This window comes from Xyrauchen texanus, chromosome 26 (genome assembly GCF_025860055.1).
Source record: "Xyrauchen texanus isolate HMW12.3.18 chromosome 26, RBS_HiC_50CHRs, whole genome shotgun sequence".
NCBI classification, from domain to species: Eukaryota; Metazoa; Chordata; class Actinopteri; order Cypriniformes; family Catostomidae; genus Xyrauchen; species Xyrauchen texanus.
The window spans coordinates 40,160,610-40,184,883 of record NC_068301.1 but is presented as its reverse complement, the minus strand read 5'-3'; the positions used below and the strand labels follow the sequence as shown (position 1 = coordinate 40,184,883).

Sequence of the window (24,274 nt, the reverse complement as noted above, 5' to 3'; positions counted from 1 at the left end):
TGAACCCGCAAGGGGGCGGACACAGCCTGGGTCTGATAGGCCAGCCATGGCGTTGACTACCCAGTGGGCAATCTCTGTTGGAGACAGCGCCCCTTTCCACTGCTTGCCACAGCAACAAAGAGCAGCTCATAATATCTAAAGCTCTGCATGTGGTCCACATAAGTACGCAAAGCATGCACTGGACACAGCGATGATAAGGCTAGGTCTGCCTCATCCAGAGGCAGCTTCGCTTGCAGGTTCACTACCTCTGAGGGAGTCGTAGGAACCTTGGGCACGTAGCCCGGTCGAGGTCTTAGGATGACATGAGTATCTATCTGACTGGACTCCAGGCAAGTGTCGCTGACAGAGAAGGCTCGCAGATCTCCAACCCGTCTTCAAGGAGAGAGCTCTGAGCTTGACTGATTCTAGCAGCTCGAAGGGGGGTCTTTGGAGGCCTGAAAGGACCACTGAGAGATCCCATGAGGGGAACAGGCATGGCCTGGGACGGTTCAGACTCTGGGTGCCTCTAAGGAACCTGATGATCACGTCGTGCATCCCTAAGGACTTACCATCTTATAAGCTGATACAGCGGCTACATAAACCTTCAAGGTGGATATATTTGGAACTATATCAATCTGATTCATTTGAATTTTCATTTGAAAATTCGCAGTGGAATTTTTTTTTGCATTCCTCATTATGGACATGGAACTTGCGGGAATTATTACAACTGTGCGCAATACACGCAAATCCCACGCTGAATTTCAGGCTCTGCACACGGTATTGTATTAAATATGAAAGTTGCCCTGGTTCCCCTTCTTTAAGATTTTATTTCACAAAAAAACATTACTCTGCAATCAACTAAATTAATACAAAGAAAAGCTGTGTCAAAAGCATTACCCCCCACTTTCAAATATGGCTAGGGGGGGCAAATCAAAGGTTATCATGGACCAACTTTGGCCCGCTGTCCCTGGTTAGGGCATTTCTGCACTAGAGATTCTTCAGTGCCATCTAAGACAGAGATTGCCATGCAGAGGTGTAGTACAGTTCTCACGAGATAAACAAAAGATTTATGATGCTTTTTAGGATTTATGACCCTTCAAATGAACAGTGTTTGTCCCCCAAATGCAGCCATGATATTCATCATGTTTAATATTGCACTAAAGATTCTATACAGGGTCACACTTACTGTGATACCTATGAAACTTAATTTATGTAATACTTGTATTTTCTATTTTAAAGGGTCAAAAGTTCACTGAATGTCATATGCAAACTCTTAAATGACACTTGTATTGCTTTGGGGCTGTGCTGTGACACAGTGTAATGTCTCTTTTTCATGAGCTTGGTAAGAAAAGATAAATGCACAAGTATATGACATATGGCAGTGACGTTTTGCTAATTTTTGGCAACAAAAGTTGTTTAGAGGTGCTGTTATAGTGTTATGATATGAGAGTTATTCACACAAAACAGTGCCAGGCCACTGCTGAACTTTCAAGAAATCATATTTTCCCATCTTAGGCCCAAAGTACCATGCCTGTAACTGCTTAAGACATTGGGGGATTATGGGGAAAGCAAGCCTATACATAAAAAATATATATGAGAAAAACACCACAGAAATGTTCTGGCATTGATCACAACTTGAGATCACGCTCCTTTCTCCATTTTTGACATTTTCTCTTACATCTTCTTTTGCTAAAATCAATGCCGATTGCACTCGTTTAACATATTGGTGGATGTGACTCTAAATAGAATTGAACACATTTTCTGTCAATCAGAGTTTTGGCTATTTGATTGAATGCTTGTGTGTGGAGCCATTTTCTTTATTTTAGTTGCATGAGCAATGAAATGTATTAATGTTAAATTTTTTTAACCCACCCAAATCATTCCAAACAAGCCTAAATTTTGTCCACACTTTCTTCTGCACGATTCATTGTCCAACACTGCATGGAAACACTGCCTTATGGAAACCGCTGCTGCTGCTGTTGCTACTTCTCTTTTCTAAGTCCCGAAAGAAATAGGCCAAGCACAGCTGGGTGCATTCTTGTATGTGAAGACGAGGCCAGTATGGCCTACAGACATGGCAATGGGAGTTGAGGTAAGTGTTGTTAAAAGTTAGGCTCCATTTGAGTACTTGTTCACCGTCTACTGTATGTTTCTTGAGCTTCTTAGCCCTGTGCGCTCGATTTCCAACGCCCCCGACTGTGCCTTAAAAACATCAAGTTTGTTCACTTTTTTGCGCGTTTGGAAGACGGCCCGATACACAGGGGAGGAAACTCCTGGATATTAAGGAAGAGTTAACATTTTCCTCAGAAGAAGAGTGGGACTCTGATGAATGTTTGTATTTTGAAGAGAGACTTGATCCAGCCGAGGATACAATTTTGATGAGTAAGTCATTTAGTTTTAATTAGTTGACATGCTATTTTATATAAACATGTCCAACAGTCCCACTAGTAGTCCCACCTAATAAGCAAGTTTTAGTTACATTTAAATGTTGTTTCGGCTAAAGCAGGCTTTTAAATTGTATGCTGTATGATATAAATATGATATGTAATATGGTATAAAAATAATATGAACGTTTAGATTATATTTTAACTACTGTTTATGCTGCCTCATTATCATCAACAAAGCTTGTGCTTATGTGTTCAGGTGTAAATTAATAAAATGCACTTTAAATATGCCCATATTAGAAAATCAGCATATTACAATAATTTCTGAAGGATCATGTGACACTGAAGTTTGCAGTCTTGGTGAGCAGAAGAGACTTCTTTTAAATGGTAGTGTAGGTCTAACATTTTTAAGTGATTATGTAAAGAAAATGTAGTCAGATTACTTCTTTTAACTTAAAACATGATTTTGATCATTAAGTCTTTCTGTCACATTCCTCAATGATAGGCCCAGGGGAGGGGTCTTTGTCTCCTTAGGTGTGAATTACAATCAATATTCATGATAGTTCACGCCTCCTTGCATATGACCTTTCTAAAACTAAAAGTGTCTTACAAAAGTTCAATTACTATACTGTTTTTTAATGAATGAGTAATCAGGATTGTTTTCACATAATTTTGTAGGCTACAACATCCAGTTCTAAAAAGGCTTATGGACCTTAATGTTTAGTATTTGTTATATGGCCTTTTTTCAATGACTTAAAAAATGTGTATAGCTGAATTTCAAGCCATACTTTTCTTACAAGCCTTATGGGTGTGTACAAGGAAACTGCAAGTGCATTCCTAATTATCTCCAGGTCAGACTCAGTATGGTCACTTGTGCTGTTTTTACTTTGAAATATCAGACTGCTAGAAGCAATCAAAATAGAGTATTCCTGAGACCCATGTAATTAATTGGGGAGATTATTTACCTCCACGTTGTGCATTCAAATTGCTAAATGCACACCTAGCCATGGATTATCGCTTACATATTACTGTATATACCCGAATATAAGACGAGGTTTTTGTCCTAAAAATAGGCTGAAAAATGGGGGGTTGTCTTATATTCGTGATATAGACAAAATCACGGGGGGGAAAGGGAGAAAGCAGGGGGAAACAGTAGAGGGCGCCAACACGACAGGCTAATTAGTGTCAGTGTTATGAATTAAATAAACAGTAAAGTGCCGCCATGGAGAGATCAAGAGATCATCTTGAGAAACGCGCTTCAAAAGTTGGTCATATAAACCAACACGTTCGAAACAGTTATGACGCCAACTTTAAACTTATGGTCGCTTCATAAAAAGAGAAATATGCTCGTTTTGGATGCATTCCGCGGACACTTGACGGAGCCCGTCAAAACTCTAGTGATCCTACCGGGGGGGATGACAAGCCAGCTACAGGTATTGGATGTAGTCGTCAACAAGCCATTCAAGGATAATCTGCGCAAGAGGTACACTGAGTGGCTCCTGTCAGGCGATCACTCACTGACGCCTACTGGAAAACTTAAGAAGCCAGCAGTGCACATCTGCTCTGTACTTGGATCCTCCAAGCATGGGATGCCATAAGCCAGGAGAGCATCATTCATGGATTTAAGAAACGCTGCATATCAAATGCCCTTGATGGGAGCGAGGATGACATTCTGCGGGAGGGGCTCGTGGAGCATCATGATAGTGATGACAGCGAGAGTGAGCATAGGGAGGCAGGGGATCTCTGTGAGGAATAGGCCTAGTTTAATGTGCAGCATAAAGGCCCATTTGCACTGCTGTTCTTATTGCAACCCCACAGTTTGGTTTGTTTCAAGACTTTAATGTCAGATGTGTTTGATTAAAAGCAGATGGTTATTTTCCATTTATCTTCACAGTACGACAATTACATACATACATAGGCCTACATAATTATTGCATTTTTGTGAAAAGGTTATTCATTTTTGTCGCTCATTCATTAATTTCTGAACTCATTGACAGAGTGCACTTTATTTTGTGACAAATTAATCCAAATATTTAATGAATGGTGTTAAAATGTTTTTCTCAATGAATTATCACTAGAATTTTCAAATAAAATTATTTTCTGTTGAAAACCAGATTTTTTCCACAAAAATCTATTTTTTTCCCCAAAACAAGTCTGGAAAATGGGGGGGGGGGGGTCGTCTTATATTCAGTGTCGTCTTATATTCGGGTATATACAGTACTTAATAACCCATGAAATGTCTCCTTTAAAACATATTTTATGCCAACTCATAATGTTTCCAGGGTACAATGTTTAAAATACTACAATCTCAATGTTTTGGGGTTGAACATTATGCAGCCTGATCTCTGTAACATTTAAATGTAAATTTTTGTCATGTTGGATAGATGCTGAAATGTACAATACGGATGTATTGACAGCATCTACAATAGGGCTGTGCTAAAAAATCGATAAGGCAATATATTGCGATATTTATTTCCACGATAAACTACATCGATTTCCAGCTCAAAAATGTATATTATAATTTTTTTAAAACATGTTGTGAACTACAAGCTCCATTCCTGTAGATGTCGCAGTACTGCTAGCTGCCCAGAATTGCATTTTCGGTAGAGTGAACAGCTGGAAACAGCATGGCAGACGCAGCTGACAAAAAGACAGCGGCCCCTTCAAAATATAAAGCCGATGTGTGGGAGCACTTTGGTTTTAAAAACAAACCTGGGAGCATGGACTTGGATAAAACCAATGCAATATGCAAGCTTTGTCACGCTGCTGTACAATATTCGGGTAAAACAACCAACTTGCGAGCACACCTTATCAGACGCCATGCAGATATAACGTTACAGCAGCTTCCGAAACCTATCGACCACAGGCAGACTACAATGGATAACACCACTAACAAACTTCCATCTACCTCAGCTCGAGCTCTAAAAATAACAGAGTCGTTGGTGCATTTCATTTGTCATGATTTGCGCCCCTATAGTGTCATTGATAACACCGGCTTCAGATATATGGTTAACATCATGGAGCCGCGCTATGTGATCCCGACTCGCAAACACATTACTGAGGTAGCCATGCCCAGGATGTATGAAGAGTTTGTCTCTCTTGGCTCAGCAGAAAGAGTGGCCCTTACGTGCAATGGCTGGACATCGAGAGCCACTGAATCTTATGTTGCGATCATGGTGCACCACATCAATGAGGACTGAGAACTGATTTCTCAGACGAGGGCAATGCATGAGAGCCATACTGGCAGAAACATCGCCGAGCTGTTGAAAAGAGCATTAGAGGAACGGGACATAAAAAGCAAGGACCCCGAAATAGTTACAGACAACGCATCAAACAAGACCAGCACAGCTAGCTGGTCTGCCAAATTTGAATAACTTGAATTTGACTTCACAGTGCGCACTGCAGCTAAAACCAGTCGCCCGATTGCTGGGAAGAGTGAGAAGAATAACCAGCTTTTTCAGACGCAGCCCCACAGCCAGCTGTGTACTGCGTGAAAACCAAAAGCTGCTAAATCTGCCTCAACACAAATTGCTCACTGACATCGTTACCAGATGAAATAGTGCTCATGACATGCTGCACCGCTTCTTAGAACAGCAGACAGCCATCCATGCTGCCCTCCTCTCAGCTGAGGTGAGGAAGACAGAGAAGGAGATCCGCACCCTCAGTGAGTCAGACATAACAGCTGCTGAAGAAGTTGTCACTGCTATGAAGCCCATGAATGTAGCTACTCTTGTCATGTCAGAGGAGACCACTCCAACACTAAAAAAGTTGTAGCGTGGCCACATAAGGGGATGTTTTATATTTGGTTCAATGACTTTAAACTAATTATGTTTGTCATTAATGCCTATTTGTTATATTGCTTTCCCCTGTAACCTGTTATATCCCTCAGCTGTTGAGTGTTTATCCCCGATCTCTGTTCACGCGAGATCTTCGCGTGGTTTCATCTTACGTGTTTTCCTGCCACGTAAACAGGAAGTAACTTTCAGTTGCTATTTAAAGAACCGCTATGCCGGTTGTCAGCACTCATTTGCGAGTACGCTCACTACAAACCCGTTCATTCATTAAATTGGATTACGCTGGTGACTGACCTGGGAGCGCTGAGACGCCGTTCCTCCTGGAGGTTATTCATTTGGCTCGCAGCCAGGATTACCTTTTATCAGAGGACATTGGTCATTCATCAATTCATCACTCCATCACTTGATCATGCTCACGGACTATACAAACACCCGGTGAGGCTGATCTGAACACTGTATATAACTCTGTGCACTCTGGACTTCACTTTTACATGTACATACACTTTGTTTGTTATTGTTGTAAATATTATTGGTTTTGTTAATACACTTGGGTTTATTGATTTTTCATCAGTGTTGGTATTTATTTTCTCTACTCCACAACCTATCATTAGAAACGGTACGGAAGATCCCATAATTAGTGTAAACTCCACTTAAAGATTTTGGGGAGTGTTACAAAGTATTTAATTTATCATTGTGATGTATTAAGACTACCCAGATCATACACAGTAACTTGTATTTCAGCTCTGTTTTAAAATTTTCAGTGAACTGTGCAATATCGCAATAAATCGCAATATGTATCGTGATATAATCGTATCGTGATCCATGTATTGTGATGCGTATCGTATTGTGAAGTCCTTGCCAATACCCACCACTAATCTAAAAGTCTCACATACAGTATATCACTATATCGTTTTTTATTTTTATAATAGCTGTATTGCTCCCTTATCAGTTAATGGCTTAACCTACAGCATTTTGTATGATCTCAGAACAGTTTGAGGGGCACCTTATTTTCGTCCTACCTCCATCTACAGTCTACAAAGGCAGCATTTTCCAGCATTGACTCCCAGTGGTGATCAGGCCCACTGGGTCTTGGGTTTTTCATAAATAAAGTCCCAATGTCCTCATATGAGGACAACACGATTAAAAGTGTGCTCTCTTGTGACAAATCACTGAAATCTTCAAGTTGGCACATCAGATGAAACTACAGATGTTACTCTTTTGACACAAACAGATTTAAATGTAAAAATTTCATGAGGTTTCTTTTTCTTACCAGATGCAGTTGTGGTAAGCACATAGAAGCATTTTACTGAAATTGGCATGTCATGTTTTGACAATTTAACCCTTAAATGAAAGCCTAGAGACTCCTGATATGAGGACAGTTGATTTGGATTTAAAATGAATTTAAATATGTACAGAGTACAGGGAAGCTAAAATTCAGTGTCCTCAAATGAGCATGAGGTTAATTGTTTTATTAATTGTTTAATAAAGCTTATTTAAATCAACATTTCTAATTGTATTTGATTTCCACTGATTTTATCTCGAGGCTGATGTGACTGATGTGTGGAAACTATGATGTCAGTAATGGAAGAGATTTGCCAAAAGTCAGCACTCATAACATGCAGACCTATGCTATACTGAAGGATGATTTATTGTGGACTTAACTGAATTGATCAAATCTGTCTGCTGAGAATGAAGAATTACAGATTAAGAGTAAATCAAACATGTGCTTATTCATTATCACTGAGGCTCACACTCAATTCAACTCAAACAGTCTTATATCTATGATTTTGATTCAATAGTCCTCATTAATGTCACATCATTCACAGACTCTCACGGTTCAAACTTTAATACTGTGTTAAAACCTTGTCTACAGCTTTAAACTGGGTCTTAATTTCACTGTGTTGTGTCAGTCAATGAGAAACGGCATTCACAACGCACTTCTTAATGTGGCATATTTCTGAGTGTATTCAATGAGAGAAAAATGAAATGAATACACTTTATTCACAAAGTTCGGAAACTATGTAAAAACATAATGAAATAATTAAAATACCAGTCTATTGATGGAATAATTTGTACAGTCAATTCTATATGGGTTTAGTAACTAATTTGTTTTCAATAATGTATAACATTGTAAACTTAAATAAATGATCTAAAACACCTGTGATATATAGTATACTGCCCTTTGTGTGTGATTTACCGTGGTGTACTTGCCCAGCTGGCAGAGTGAAGGAAAAGTCTCTTGATGAGCTTTCTGGATTTTCTCAATGATGGCCTCCTGTTCTGCTGTCAGTTCATAACTCTCAGCCATCTCCTGCTTCGGAATCTCCTTCTTCTTCTTATTCCTGTCATTCCGGACAGCTGAGAGAGCACAAAGAAAACAAGAGAGATTAGTCATCATCACTCAAATTATTACGGGTTGTCATGAAACTTTGTTGACATAATTATAAGTCTTAAGATAATAGTTATGTGATTAAATTTTTTTACAACAAACAACTTCCACAGTGAAATAAAAACATTTTCAACGGGTGCTTAGAACCATGAATCAGGCTACCAATATATTCCACAAAGTTCACATTCACAAATGTATTTACTTTGAATTATCCATTTTAAACATTATCTCTGTTGCAAAACAAGTGAGCTGATTTGTTGTTTACGTAGCTACCTAAGGCAGCATGCTAACTGAACACACATGATGTGCACAGAAGATGTGACTCATAGTTAATTCAATAGTTTGGCATTAGCCAGAATCACACTATGAATTTGGTGAGGGTAGGTCGAAAGTTACGCGGCTGAAATCGGTCAGTGATTACTGAAATTTGAAATACTGCCCCCTGTGGCCAAAGCTGAAAGTGAACATATAAACACATATTTCCAGTTTTCAGGTAAATGTCCTCAGAGTGATGCCAAAGGGAAGTTGTATTTTTACTAGTAAATTATGTAATACCAGAGATCTTCTATATTGAGAAGACAACCTCCACGGTCAACCAAAGTTTTACAACAATAAGTCACCATTTGCAGATACCATAAAAATGAATGAGGAGAGGCATAAACTGACACATACCTGTCACAAATTTGTCTGTGTTTTCTCTTATAAATCAGAAATTGTATAGTAGAAAACTCCACACATAGTTATTTTCAAAATGATTGTCGATAACATGAAAACATATTGAAGATTAGCAGACATCAAGTCAGTTCATTAAGTGATGAACTGTCTTTCCTCACAAAAGCAGTGTTTTCAGCACACTGAAGCACTCCGTTGACATCCATTAAAAAAATGGCCTCTTGTCTCCTTGCTAGTTACCGCACATAGAATGTCTATGGGACTGCCATGTTATGCATTGCTATGCTAACCTCGTAGACTCCCCCTGATAGAAGAGCGATACAATGAAGAGGAATGCATATTTTAACCCAAACTCCAACCCTAAACCTATCAATCAGGGGAGTAAAAATGTAATGTCAGAAGGAATGCAACCTCTGAAACATGCTCACAATTGTTTATGTAAACATGATTACTTTCTGGTTTCCATGGGATCAGAACTTGTGTCTCTGAAGGCCCAGATATACTTAATTAGAGATGTTATTTGTTCTTTGTTCATGGGTAAACAGAAGTTTGAAACAGCCAAATAACAGTATATACTGTTTGTGAACATTTAGACACCCGCCACGATGCTGTGGGAGCCGTTTAGAAGTACATTTAAATATGTGGACGCTCAAGACTACATGTAAAACTCAGTAAAATAAGTTGTTTTAACCACCAGATTATTATTTAAAGTAATATATATGCAGTATATGCAGTTTAATTAGTCTTGTTTAGATTCAGAATTCCTGGAGATATTGAGCTACAGTAACCGTTATACATGGCCATAATATGCACAGAATACACTCTGTTATTGTAATGTATGATGATACTACTGCAAAAATCGGTGTATAAAATGATTTAAATGGGCAAAATACAGGCAAAATAATAATGATAAGTGAGGCATATCTTACTTTGGGTAGATGTGTGAATGGCTTTCGCTGCAGATGAATACGTGAATGGGGACCTGAGAGTAGAGAGAAGATTTGATTCCTTTTGTAGACTAATTAAACAAATTTTATTTTATTTTTTTTAACGCATAACACGTTTTTTAAAAATGTCTACGTGAGCGGTCATACAGATGTAGGTAAATTTGCATCAGCCTGATAATAACTTCAAGTTGACTGTTCTTGACTGACTGAACAACGTAAACAGAATAAGCTTCTTTTTACAGAGTATAATGCCTTAAAATGCCATCTAAGTAGGCAGCATGAAATAATGAATTTATACAAATAAACACAGATTTGCCTAAAAACATTATGACCACCTGCCTAATATGCTCTTTGTCCTCCGCTTGCTGCCAAAACAGCACTAACCCGTCAAGGCATGGACTCTACAAGCCCCTGAAGGTGTCCTGTGGTATCTGGCACCAAGATATTAGCAGCAGATTCTTTAAGTCCTGTAATTTGTGAGGTAGAGTAGTATTAGATTGGACTTGTTGGTCCAGCACATCCCATAGATGCGGGGAGATCTGGGGAATTTGGAGGCCAGGGCAACACCTTAAACTCTTCATCATGTTCCTCAAACCATTCCAGACCTTTTTTGAGATATAAGACAAAAAAGTGTCTTTATTAATGGTTGTCAACCTCTGAAATATTATAACGTGTTGTCCTCTGTGTTGCATGGTCAGCTGTTAAATATAAAAGAAACATGAGGATTTAAACTGAAATGGTTTTGGGGAATAAGAGTATGTTTGAATTCAAAGTCTTCAGTGGCTTTATCCGCTCTTCAAAATAAGCATTTTAGAATGCATCGATATCAATGAAAGTGCATCATTTGGTCACGTCACATTATCTTACAGGCGTGATATGAGAAGGGCCTTGATCTAGCTGAGAAATTACAAACACTAATGCCTCTATATACAAATGCTCTATGTAAATTCAATGTCACGCTAAATGCAGGGAACTGTTGGGGAACTCTAGCAGGATATTAACAGTGTTGGTGCACAAAAGAGCTAAAGCTTCTAAATACCACTTCAGCCCAGTGACAGTGTTAACAGCTCTGTTGAGAACAGCATATACTTTGAAGAGAGTAGATGGACCATACAATGATCACCATCACTTCTGCTTCATGTATTCCAACAGAAGACCACAATTCAGAGTCTTGAACTAAAATATCGTCCATTCTTTATAGGGCCATTCTTAGGAAATTGATTAATTTGTGTGTTATGTGTGTCTCCATGACTTAGTACTTATTTCAGTCAGGACCATTGATATCTCTTGAAATCACTTTGAAATCTCTTTATTTGGCAATAATTTAACAAGTAAGAAATTCTGTTAGTGTTGGCAGTTTGTATGTAAGGTAAATCAGTTGCAAAACTCGAGAGCTTGTAGAATTGAATTTGAGAATTTATACAATTAAATATTTGTATTCGTAAGTTGAAATGTACACTAACAGCAACAATGTGAATACTTGTAACACCGTGTCCTAACTACACGCGACGCGACGCCGCGACACGCGATAAAAGGTATCTTTTCCATGTTAATCAGAGTTTTTGTCCTAACCAGACGCGACGGCGACACGCGAAGTTTCTAATTTAGAAACGGTTCCTATTTCTGCGACGTCGCGGCTGACAGATCCGCCCACACAGAGATCTCATTGGATAGAAGTTCTGCGTGTCATGAATATTTAATCATCAAACATGACGACGAGGAACTGATTGTCGAAGTTCAAAGCCATTCAATTCTCTACGATAAATCCCACAAATTCCACAAAGACATCAGGAAAAAGGATTCCGTCTGGAGAAGTATAGCTGAAGCATTGAATACACATGGTAAGTTAAGTTTAGACTTTCAACTACAGCGAATGAATGAATGAATGTAGCATTTAGATATAGTAGGCTACTAATGACGCATCAACCTGTGTAAAACAAATTCCGCTTTATTTTCAATGAAAAGTAGAGTGAATAGGCATGACGATTTGTGTCCCTGTATCCAGGGGTGTCATTCCAGACAATCTACTGAAATACAGGCAGGGTGGGGAGTCGCAATGACAATGACAGTAGTCCGAGCTGTGCACACTCGGCGCACGCGAGGCAGATCTGGCCGCGCCACGCTGCTCGTAGTAGAGATATTCAGAGATATTCAGAGGTAGTCAGTATATTTTGTTAATGTTTTGATTTTTAATAATGTTATTTCTTGATTTGATTATGTCCTTACCCATTTCCAATGCGAGTGCGGGTGCGGGCCAGCAGTGCGCTTTCACAGAGAGAATCCGCCCACACGCTGTTCTGAATGGCTGTGATTTTTGATTGACGTGTGGCGTCTCACAGTCGCGTCGCGTCTAGTGTGGACAGACACACTTGCTGTCGCTGGAATTTTATCGCGTCGCGTGTAGTTAGGACACGGTGTAAAACAAAATTCTAAAGTTGAATGTTGCATTCTGCACACCTGTGTTTTGAATTCAAATTGTAGACAAATAGTCACAAATGTGTTAAATGACATAAATACAACTACAAACACAAACTTGTATTACACATTAACATTTGTACTTTAATTAATTTTCACAGTACAACCACAAATCAGTACTTACAACCTCTCAAATCGGGCGCTGCTACTTTAAATCTTCACGCCTTGACTTTTGCAACTACTTCTGCGAAAAACCTGAAGCAAAACGTACTTGTGCACTTGTAAACCCAGATGTGAGATGAGAGCTGGCTACCGGTGTTGGGTGAGTAAAATTACTGACATGATCGATTCGCACTGTATTAAAGTCACAGAGAACCTCTGGTAAATATTACATTACCCAACGTCCCTATATAAAATGAATCCTGTCCGAATAGGGCTTTAATCAAATTATTTGATAAAAAAATATTTATTTTCCCCCTAAATGCTTTAATCTGCACAGGGGGACCGTACCGCGGAAAATATGCATAGGGGAATTAATCCATGAAGGTCAAACCCTGTGGAGCACCTATTCCAGTACAGAGTAGTTAGTACCCGTAGTGGTTCAGGTCAGGAATTCCTCCGCTGAATTCGCTGACCAGAGGGCTAGGGAGGAAAGACATCCAGGGAGCGTGAGTTTAGCGGACTCACCTGGGAGAAAAATCACACATGTTCACCTCAGTGGAGGGTAAAGGCGCCAGTGGAAGTGGTACATCCGGTCAGTCATCCCGTGTTACCAAGTTCCACGTGCTCGGGCCTGACAAAACACGGGACGAAACCTACTCAACCCGGAAATTGTAGAATCTCGCAAAGATATTGGGTAGAGCCCGATGCTCTACAGATATCTGCTAGAGAGATGACATTGGCCAGTGCCCACAAGGATGCCACACTTCTTGTAGAGTGTGCTTCAAACCCGCAAGGGGGCTGGCACTGCGTGGGTCTGATAGGCCAATGTGATGGCGTCGACTACCCAGTGGGCAAGCCTCTGTTTGGAGACTGTGTGCGGTCGAAATATGTACATAAAGAACGTACCGGCACTGCAACGATAAGGCTTGCAGGTTTACTACCTGGTCCCTAAAAGGGGTCATAGGAACTTTGGGCACATAGCCCGGTCGAGGTCTTAGGATGACATGAGCATCTGATTGACCGAACTCCAGAGAGTTCTCTGTCGCTGACAGAGAACGCTTGCAGGCCTCCGACCCTCTTGATGGAAGCGAGCACAATCAGGAGGGCCGTCTTCTGGGAGAGGGCACTTAGCTCGACTGATCCTAGAGGCTCGAAGGGGCTTCTCTGGAGGCTTGCAAGGACCACGGAGAGATCCCATGAGAGGAAAAGGCGAAGGCGCCTCTTAGAAACCTGATAATCAGGTTGTGCTTTCCTAGGGACTTACCGTCCACCACATCATGTTGGGCCGCTATAGCGGCAACATATACCTTTAAGGTGGAGGGGGGACAGCCGCCTCTTCAGCTTACCCTGCAGGAATGAGATCAATAACCCAACTGCGCACCTGTGTGGGTCTTCAGATCGGGAAGAACACCAATTTTCGAACAGGTGTCACTTTAGGGGGTAAAGCTGCCTGGTGCAACCTAAAGCAACTAAAGCAACGTGGGGGGTGGCTGGAGTGGCGTTTCCTTTGAGAAAGGAAAGCCGAGACCGCACCGATGCCATGGTCAGGTTCTCGCAATGAAAACATGAACCATCCACAAAAGCTGCCTCGGTGTGTTCGCGACCCAGACACACAAGGCAGCGCCTATGGCCTTCAGATGCGGAGAGATATTTGCCACATCCAGGAACAATGCAAAGGCAGAAAGGCATCTTAAAAAGATGTTCAACGCTAAGCGTTAACTCTTTTATTTTCTTTGAAAATAGTACTCTTTTAGAGGAGTTTTGCTCTTTTAGAGGACAACTGTCGAAACGCCCAGGGGCGTGGACTGCATTGGCGTGCAGAGGAGGGAGAAAGCAGCTGGCAATGCGCCGTAGATCCAACAGGAAAGCTCTCTTAGAGGTGAGTGGAACAGAGTGAGGTTTCAGCTCGCTGAACACACACAACTGCTCGGCTCCGAAGAAAGAATCTGACTGAACAGATGCATGATCCCTGCCTTTTATACCCGTATGTCTGGGTGGCGGGACATGCAAATTCTGTTCGCCACATTGGCATTGGCCTTTTTCATTTTCAGAGGTATCCGAGGCTCCCGAAAGAAACCCCTTGTGTCACTACAAACGACACAAAGTTGAGTGAGTGACAGAAGGGAAAAGGTCTTTATCTAGAAGTATTTTTGTATGTTTCCACTTAAATTGATCTTGTCAAGCTCAATAGTTTAACTTTAACAAAATAATTGTGGTGTGCTTCAATTATATTTCATTTTATTTTTTATTGTTGCAGTACCTTGAACCCCGTAACATTCCAACCCTAAATATATAATTGTATGAAACAACAAATGGCATTTTGTATTAAAATGTGTGATTTATTACAAGGCACATCAAAACTAAATGATACTACCATAATTTACTCAAATTATAAATTACATTTATTTTTTACAATTATAAATATGTAAATTCCAAACATACTGTGACAGGGTTAAAATATTGTAGCACTTTAGGGTTAGTAACAATAAATAAGTATTGGTACTTTTTAAATATATAGCATATAGGATGGGGGTAATACTACCCTATATCCTATATATTTGAAATCAACACATGGAAAACAAACTCACATATTTGTTTGCTTTTAAAGTTTGTTTGTTTTTAATATCTAAAAATTTCTAGCACAAATGTCATCGTTCCCTGAGAGTGGCCAATTAATCAAATAACTGCACTTCCAGTAACGTCTTTTATGCCATAGACATAGGTTCCTTTTAAACAAAATATTTGTACCATGCAAATGTTTCACAATATAGGAACATAAAAACAAGAGTGGCTTCCATCTCATCACTCTAAAGTAACAGCATCTGTGGGCATGTGTCAAGGTCGATGAAGCACACTCCATTATTCACCCGCGCGCTGGAGCACCGCCATCACCGGCATTATTAATACAGGAGAGGCTGATGAAGTTTGCATTGCTGTACAAGCTCATTAAAGAGGGAACACCTGGTGTTGTGGAGGGCTGCCTGGGGACCATCTTGTTTCATTAAGCCTTGAAGGAGCTCATCCTTGAAGCAGCTCTCTGCAGGAGGGACATCTCAGACAATACCTCTAAACAAGGCTGAGATATTTCTCAACAACTCCAATCCTGAATCGGACCTCCACAAACAATCCTGATAAAATTCAAAGCAAGTTTGGCCCTCCTGTGTGTAAACACCCTGAAATATAGTTTTTGTTGTTATGGAGCTGGTTCATTCTAGTGATGTTTTGTTCGTGAATGAATCACCTCCATACACTGACCATACACTGACACCTTCGTATTTATCATTCAATGACATCTCTCCCTGTCAAAAGCCAAATCTGCTCTACTGCTTTGTGCCTGTATATGACTATACCGTAAGCCCATAGCATTCCAGTACAGGCTGTTAGGCAGCATATCATTGGTTTCAACCGCTGAATGAATAAGCCCATTTACTGAACCAGTCAAGTCGGACATTTGAGTCTGAATGAAATGAGACATCTCGTTCATGAACAAACTGAATGTACTGGTAAACTCGTTCATGAACAAAATGAATAACTTGGTTATCTCATTTGTGAATGAAGATCTGCTGAACAACTGAACGAGAGGAGGCATGTCATTCGTTCAGTTTGGCATGTGAGTAAATTGCGTTCAACTAGGAGAGAACGAAGTGACATACACTAAGACTTGTTTATAGGTATGCAAGAAAGATAATCCCCAATTTATGAAAGTGTATAATTGACTAAAGGGAATGCAGTTAAAAGTATATGAATTACAAAAGGAAATGTGGTGATTTGGTGCATACTGTGGCCTAATATTTTTTGGATTTTCTTGAACTTTTTCTGTCTTGGTAAAAGTTAAGTCCAGCATTTGACATAATGTAGGAAAATAAGACCTGCTGTTTATATGAAAATGGTTGTTGTGTTTAAAGTTACATTTTTAAGTGTCTCTGTACATTTGAAGACATGCAAATTCCATTTGTGTTGCTTTTAAAGACTGACTTAAATGCAAGCCAACAGAATTTGTGATTTGTTTAAGCCAGTGAACGAATGCACCCCTCACTGCACCAGTAGGTTGTCTCTTTCATGAACGAAATGAATGTACTGGTGCACTTGTTCATGAAGGAGATGAATGAATCAGTCACTATGAAAAAGGATCTGCTGTTCAGCTTAACGAGAGGAGGAGCTGCATGTTGTTCGTTCAGTTCGTCAATCTCATTCAAAAGAAAAGGTTCTGGATGAATTATGAATAAAAGTGAGTGATGCTGACCACACATTACAATGACATATGATTTGCCATATGAGCTTAGAATATTTTGCAATCCACGTGTGCTAATTTTGTTAAGTTTGAATATTTATAATATACAGGCCAATTAGTGATTATGGGCCACACCAAAAAGGATATTGTCGTATATCTTCTGCGTGACTTGAATCAAAATGCTTTTGAAAACTTTTTGTTAGAAGCATCTCTAGAACATATATACCAAATTTTGTGAGAATCACACAAACGTCGTGGGACATGATTGAAAAAGCAGGTTTTTAAAAAATCCACGATGGACTGATTTGGTGGCACTGAAGGAGTCAGAGGAACCACCACTGATATATTTATAAAACTGGATCGCTGATGTTGCCAGAAGGAGGTGAAGTCACCAGAGTTCAAGCAGCCATTTTGGTGTGCCTCATCTGTCCTAGAGCGTCAATGACTGACAGGCAATTCACTGTCTCCAACCTCTGGATATAACAGTCATTGTGCTGCACTAATAGGCTGCACACCAGGGCTGGTAAATTCTCTGACATCGCGGCCAGCTTATATTTTGAAATTAGTCGCATTTTGCCCTCTAGTGACAATAATGGTTTAATGTTTAGTTTGCTTGTTATGGATTTGTGATAAGTTTTTCTCTTGTGAATGAGGAAGCGGAGGACAGGTTTACAATCAACGCAAGTCTTTCATTTCCTATACTTTTCAGTATATACACAGACGGTTCAGCTTTTCAGCAACACGTAAACACATGCACACACACAAACAACTGTTAGAGATAATTTCCCACAGATGTCAATCCTTACCGTTCTTCCTCTCTCTGCCTCACTCTTTACAGACTTCGCTCTGTCACGACCATGCCCACATCACCACATACCCACATCGCCCGACATCCGGCCTGTCACTTACACCCACCCCCCAGTTCTGGAGAGGAAATCGGCAAAAGCCATCTGCGCACCCGGCCTGTGGACCACCTCAAACTTAAACGGCTGGAGAGCTAGATACCAACGGGGGATCTGCGTGTTTGCATCCTTTATGAGATGGAGCCACTGGAGCCGTGGTCCAGACAGAGGGTGAAAGCACGCCCCAACAGAAAGTATTGGAGGGTAAGGACCACCCACACTAATGCATCATATAAAAAAGTAACTAATTCAGAATACAAGAATACTTTTAGTAAGTTAGTCTAAACAGCCAGCTAGCTATTTCTCAGTCAATTTCATGAACATAGCACTACACTACTAGTTGCTGATGGTTTTCTTTATGGAAGACAGAAGACAAACAGAAGGCAGTTTGCAATCAACTGAATGGAAAGAAATCCCATTCAATCCTGTCATAAATGGAGCATGAAGCCGACCTCAAGCATAAGTGATGATACAATCAAACAATGCCAATAATGTGTGAAATGCAAATGCTTTACACTGCAACAAACACTTAAGCTAAAGCAATGATGCCTTCAACATGCCAGAGAGCTTCATTTCAAGAGTGAGTCCTGGTGAAAGAGGTGAATCGCTGGTGTCCTGGTGAGCTGCAACATTTTGAATCATGTTTTTGCGCATTTTCGATTGAAAACATTGATGGCTCCAAGAAATAATAATTGTTTGATTCCTATGAAGAACTCATAGACCGAAAAATGTGTTTAAAAACATTACCTACCCTCACCTCCCAGTGTAATGTTTCATAACCCCAGAGGAATATTAGGCTAAAAGGTTGCTCTTTCATGTTCCAGGAGACTTAATAGAATAAAGGTAATCACTAGTTATAATTCAAATATACTCTTTGTCTCAGATGTTTATCCAAAAATGACTTAGGGGAAATAAACTATGCAAAAATGAGACAATTGTTGGCATACAGTAAGAGAATAAAATCAATGTTTTCATATTGAGAGTTTATATTGAGATCCCTGTCTTTTCATTGCAGAATTTGATATCTTGGCAAATATGAGCACAGTTTGAGAGTTATCTGAGAAGCAGGAGACTTCAGCAAAATTCTCCATTTGGACTCCGCCTAGAGTAGAAACAACTGAGATATTAAATCATGAGCCCTCACATTAAAATAAAGACTCAAGTCATATCAGTAACCTTATAAAAGCTGTTTTATTCTACATGGAGAGGGTCATCACATGTTAGAATCACATGACCAGCCGAATAATACTCGCTTAATCTCAGTCCTGTTATTGGACACTTTCACTCACTGAATAAAGTAAAAATGGCTGACTGTGAATACACAATTTCTACAATGGCTTCTGAAACTGAAACTATTGATTTTAAATTATGCTAGGTGTCAGTGTAAGTCCAAGATGACACAAAGACAAAAGTTACTAAGTGCATCTTTAAAGAGATCACATTTGTGGCAGAACGGAATCCGGTAGCCACTCTATTTTTTTAAGCTGTTGACCAATTAGGGATAATTTTTTACTAACTATTTAAGGAGGGAAATCGTCAGGTCGAAGGAATCGGAAGTGAACTTGTGACGAAGAAAAGACATTGCTACGGAGATGTACGCTGTCTGTGAGTGAAAGGTGGGAGAAGTTGCGTGCTGCGGTGCGAAAAATTAGTCTGCTTGGAAGAGAAGTGTGAATGGAAGCGCGCAGTGATCAGATTGTTTGGCTTATGCTTTCCTGGGTTTGGACGCCGTGTCGGTGTGATCGAGAGTGCAGCTGTGAAGCAAAAACACACACTCGTTTGCCGGTAGAGGTGTGTGCCTTGGATTAAGCCTCCCTGACTGTTCCCCTGGTTCGTGCTGCAAACAAAGCTCTTGTGACTTACCTGAGACTCCAACTGAAGATCAGCGGTACCGGGTACGAGCTTGACGCCCCCCCCACATTACATGCACACGCCTTGCATCTCATACAAACAGACACGCCACCCATACTAAACACGCAATCTTTATTTTTTCATGGACTTCAGCGTGTAAAATGTATAAAAGTGAAAACGAGTTGATTGGTTTGCTCTGACGAATTAATCTTTTCTCATAACTTTCTTCTTTTTTGGGGGAATTTATGAACATTTGGGACTGAGACAAAGTATCTGAAAGTAAGCGAAAACGTGGAGGAAACACCATTGCAGCTTTCATATTCAAGTTGTTTTTGTTTTTCTCTTTGTCTTGATCCCCATAGAGGGGTGATTTAAGTGAAATTGACACTAAAATAAAATAAAAAATTTTTTTGTAAATGAATTGGAGTTTTCCTGTGTTTAATTTGATTCTCCCTCCTTTCAAGTACTTCATATGTAACTGGTGGTTTTTAATAAGCTATCTGGAGTTTATTTATTGACAGGAATAAAGGCCTGTCTGGCACCCAAACGAATAAATAAAATAAACCAAGGAAATAGTTTGATTTCTGAAAGTTGATGAGCTGCCACGTTACACATTAGTGATTGTTTTTTCCTATCACTCTAATGTCATAATGAGACATGTATTCTCATTTATGATGTCTTCACTATTCTCAAAAGGGTTGTCTTTTACAACCAGTTAAAACTAATGCAGTGATGAATTTGAGTTTCATCAGGCAGTTTTGAAAGACTGAGGCACAAGACAGGCACTAAACAGGGCTCCTAACCCATCTCACATCTGGACAAAACTATATTGACTTATTGAAGTCGAGTTATTCTGAATGTACATCCCACGTGACAATGGGCATATTTTGATGACATTTTCATTTTACAGTGTGATACACGTGGTTATTGAATTAGTGAAAATGAACAGTTGAACATAATGACAAATTAATGCACAGTTTATAAACTGAAGGAAATTGTGTGGAAAAAAAAGATGTTGCTTTATCAAAACAATACTATGTCTATGATGTATCCTATGGTGAACAAGTAAACATTAGCTAAGTAAGCATGTGTATGTGTGTGTGTGGTTTTAACACTCACACTCTTTGGACATTCCCACAGCAAAGCACTTCTGTAGTCGGCAGTACTGACAGCGGTTCCGCGTCACCTTGTTGATAATGCAGTTTTTCTCTCTGTGGCATGTGTACATCATGTTCTTCTGAATACTTCTGCGAAAAAAACCCTAAAAAGACAGCGAGAGAGAGACAGAATAAACTAGTGAATAAGACCAGAGCTTAAGTTTTGATCTTGTGGTCTTGGTCTGGAGACTTTTCAAGACTTTCAAATAAACATGGCCTTGGGCTTGGTCTCAAAAACGTGAAGTCTGGATCTGGATATCGGCCTGTGGTCTCAGACAAGACTGCAGTCTATTTCCAATATAATAAAGGTGACAATTACCTCAACCAGTGGTCAGTATCTTCACAGTTCAAAATAATTTGTGAGAATGAAGAACTCCCTCGGCAACAATGCTGGATGTAATCTGATTACAAAGTAATTAGTTACTGCAACTGAATTACTTTTAGTCAAAAAACAGTGTTTTTAAATTACTGTAATCAGATTACTTACAGTCAATTAAAGTAATTTAACAAAACATTATGACCACCTGCCTAATATGCTGTCGGTCCTCCGCGTGCTGCCAAAACAGCACCAACCCGCTGAGACTTTGACTCTACAAGACCCCTGAAGGTGTCCTGTGGTACCTGGCACCAAGACATTAGCAGCATATCCTTAAAGTTCTGTAAGTTGTGAGGTGCAGTAGCAGTGGATTGGACTTGTCGGTCCAGCACATCCCACAGATGCACAATCAGATTGAGATCTGGGGAATTTGGAGGCCAGGGAACACTTTGAACTCATCATGTTCCTCAAACCATTCCCGAACAATGTGTGCATTGTGGCTGGGTACATTACTGCTGAAAGAGACCACTGCCATCAGGGAATACCATTGCCATGAAGGGGTGTACCTGGTCTCCAACAATGTTTAGGTGGCACATGTCAAAATGATGTCCACAGGAATGGCTGGACCTTATTAGGGTTTCCCAGCATAACATTGCCTAGAGTATCACACTCCCAGCTTGTCATCTTCCCACAGTGCATCCTGGTGCCATCACTTCCCCAGGTAAACAGTGCACACATACACGGCCATCCATGTGATGTAAAAGAAAATGGTACTCGTCGGAATAAGGCAACCTTCTTCCTCTGATTCAAGGTCCAGTTCCGATGCTCGCTGTTCGCTTACCATCTAATCTACCCAGACCTTGACATGTGGCCTCATTAGGAGATCATCAATGTATTCGCTTTACCTGTGAGTGGTCATAAAGTTTTGGCTTATTAGTGCACATTCCTTGGCTTACACATATTCCTAAATGTACAGAATTTATGTATTATCTGGGCTGGGGGGGGGGGGTTACTTTTAAAATGTATTCCACTACAGATTACAGAATACGTGCTATAAAATGTAATTTACAGCATATTCCGATTACGTAGTAACGTCTAAATACTATGGATTACTTCTTCAGCACTGGCAGATTTTTCCACAGGTTTTTGACTGTAAACAAGTGAAAAACATGAAAAACAATCTGCCAGTACAGTGAAACAAAATACCCTTAAATAAAAAATACATGCTCTGAAAAATTCTAAATATTTGATGCAGATATTTAAATTAATTTTACTTGAATTTACTAGATTTTGACTTTTTCTTTTATGTGTCAAAATTACAACAGCGTTCTAATGGTCCTTAGCGGACAAAAATCTCCAAATGTATGTCATTGGCATTAACAGACAAAATGATTGAAAAAAACTAAAATGAAAAAGACAAAAATGTCCAGAAGGATTAAATGAAGCATTATAGCATTATACAACATTTAATAGACAGTTAAAACTGAAAATACATTAATGTAGTTTTGAATGTCCTGAAAGTTTGATTTTAAAGATTTAAATGTTGATAAACTAGCTACTAATATGTTAAGAATTAGACTTACCAAGTATATGTTTGTTAATGGCAAATGGAAGAATAAAGTGTCATCAATATATTATTAGTTTATTAATGGCTTAAGGAGATCTGTATGGACTGATGTAGTTTGGTGTTACCTGTCAGGTTAATTTAAGAAATAATAATTTGAAAAAGGTTTATTAGAGAAGATGTCTTTTGTCATGTATGAAGAATATTTTAATTCTGAAGTAATATTTAATGCATGCATATTGTGATACATTAACAGTTGTATTAACCTGAACACAGACTGTGCCCTAAATACTGCAAAGTGCAACAACCCCCATTCAAAGCCCCCCACCCCAAATCAAAACATCAAGGGGTTGGCACCCCACATAAGACTGGAATCAATTCGGGCACTGATGTGCAACAATGAACAAACAGGAAATATAGACAGTAGTTTTAATTTGCACAAAAAACAACAAACACGTTGAGAGGCAAAAGCACGTACCGAGGCTTGGGTGCTGAGAACAGACTCAAAGCACTTCCCTTGCTCCGTGCACCCGGCAGGGGGCGGGTTAGAGACTGAGGAGGAGGAGGTCCTGTGAAGACGTATTCGGAACTCATTAGTGCTGGCCTGCCGGGGCTGAGCAGTCGCTCGCGGGTCCGGAGGTGAGGTGACTGCATCCGGGGAGCCGGGGTGCCGCGAGAACGGCACGCACAAGCTGGATGACCCAGGAAGTGGGGAAATAGCTCTTTTAATAAGAGTGTGGAAAAATAAGGAATTTCCTGCCGGCCCTCCACCAGGGAACAGAGTGGTCTTGGTACCAGCTCCGGAGCGAACGTGTGACTCCCTGGGTCTTCCATCTTAGGAGTCAGATCCTTCCAGGTCCTAGAAGAAGTCCTGGAGATGGGAGGCATGCGCTGCCTGTGAGGTGCTCGACGCTGGGGCTGAGAGCTGGGCCCGGGTTGAGGCGGAGCTGCCTGTTGCTTGGACGTAGGGGGATGCCCTCGGCGGGCAGACGGGGCGTGGACTGTGCTGGGGCAGCACCATGGCATGATGTGCAAGATCGCTTCCGTCTGCCTCATTACCGCTGAAGACTGCTGGGCGGAGTCATTGACGGTGTTGCCGAAGATGCCAAGCTGGGAGATGGGACGTTGAGGAAACGAACCCTGTCATTGTTGTGCATGTCGACCACGTTCAGCCATAGGTGACGTTCCTGGACCACTAGGGTGGCCATCACCTGCCCGAGTGCCTGCGCTGTGACCTTCGTGGCTCTGAGAGCGAGGTCGGAGTGCAGTTCCTGCGGTACATCGGGATCAGGACTGCATCCAAACCGCATATGGATCCCACTCAACCTGAGTCTTCGTTACACTCCCAAGGAAGACCACAACGTCGAGTGAGTGACAGAAGGGGAACTGAATTTAGATAAGTGAATAGTCATTTTTAGAGGATTACTTTTGTAAGTAACTTAACTTGCACTGCTTAGCAAACAATATGAATACTGCATAAATCCATAATTTCATTTTATTACATAGCATGG

At 40.3% G+C, this 24,274-nt stretch overlaps 1 protein-coding gene across 3 annotated transcripts in view; it reads right to left on the bottom strand.

Annotated features, from left to right (window-relative positions):
- Positions 1-24,274, bottom strand: part of LOC127619620 (retinoic acid receptor beta-like) — a 271,989-nt gene that overhangs the window by 43,462 nt on the left and 204,253 nt on the right. For all 3 annotated transcript variants that reach the window (XM_052092531.1, XM_052092533.1, XM_052092532.1), the window contains exons 3-4: positions 20,846-20,987; positions 8,355-8,515 (exon numbers count right to left, since the gene is read on the bottom strand). In XM_052092531.1, coding sequence (XP_051948491.1) covers positions 8,355-8,515; positions 20,846-20,987 — 303 coding nt within the window. The remainder of the gene's footprint in view (positions 1-8,354; positions 8,516-20,845; positions 20,988-24,274) is intronic.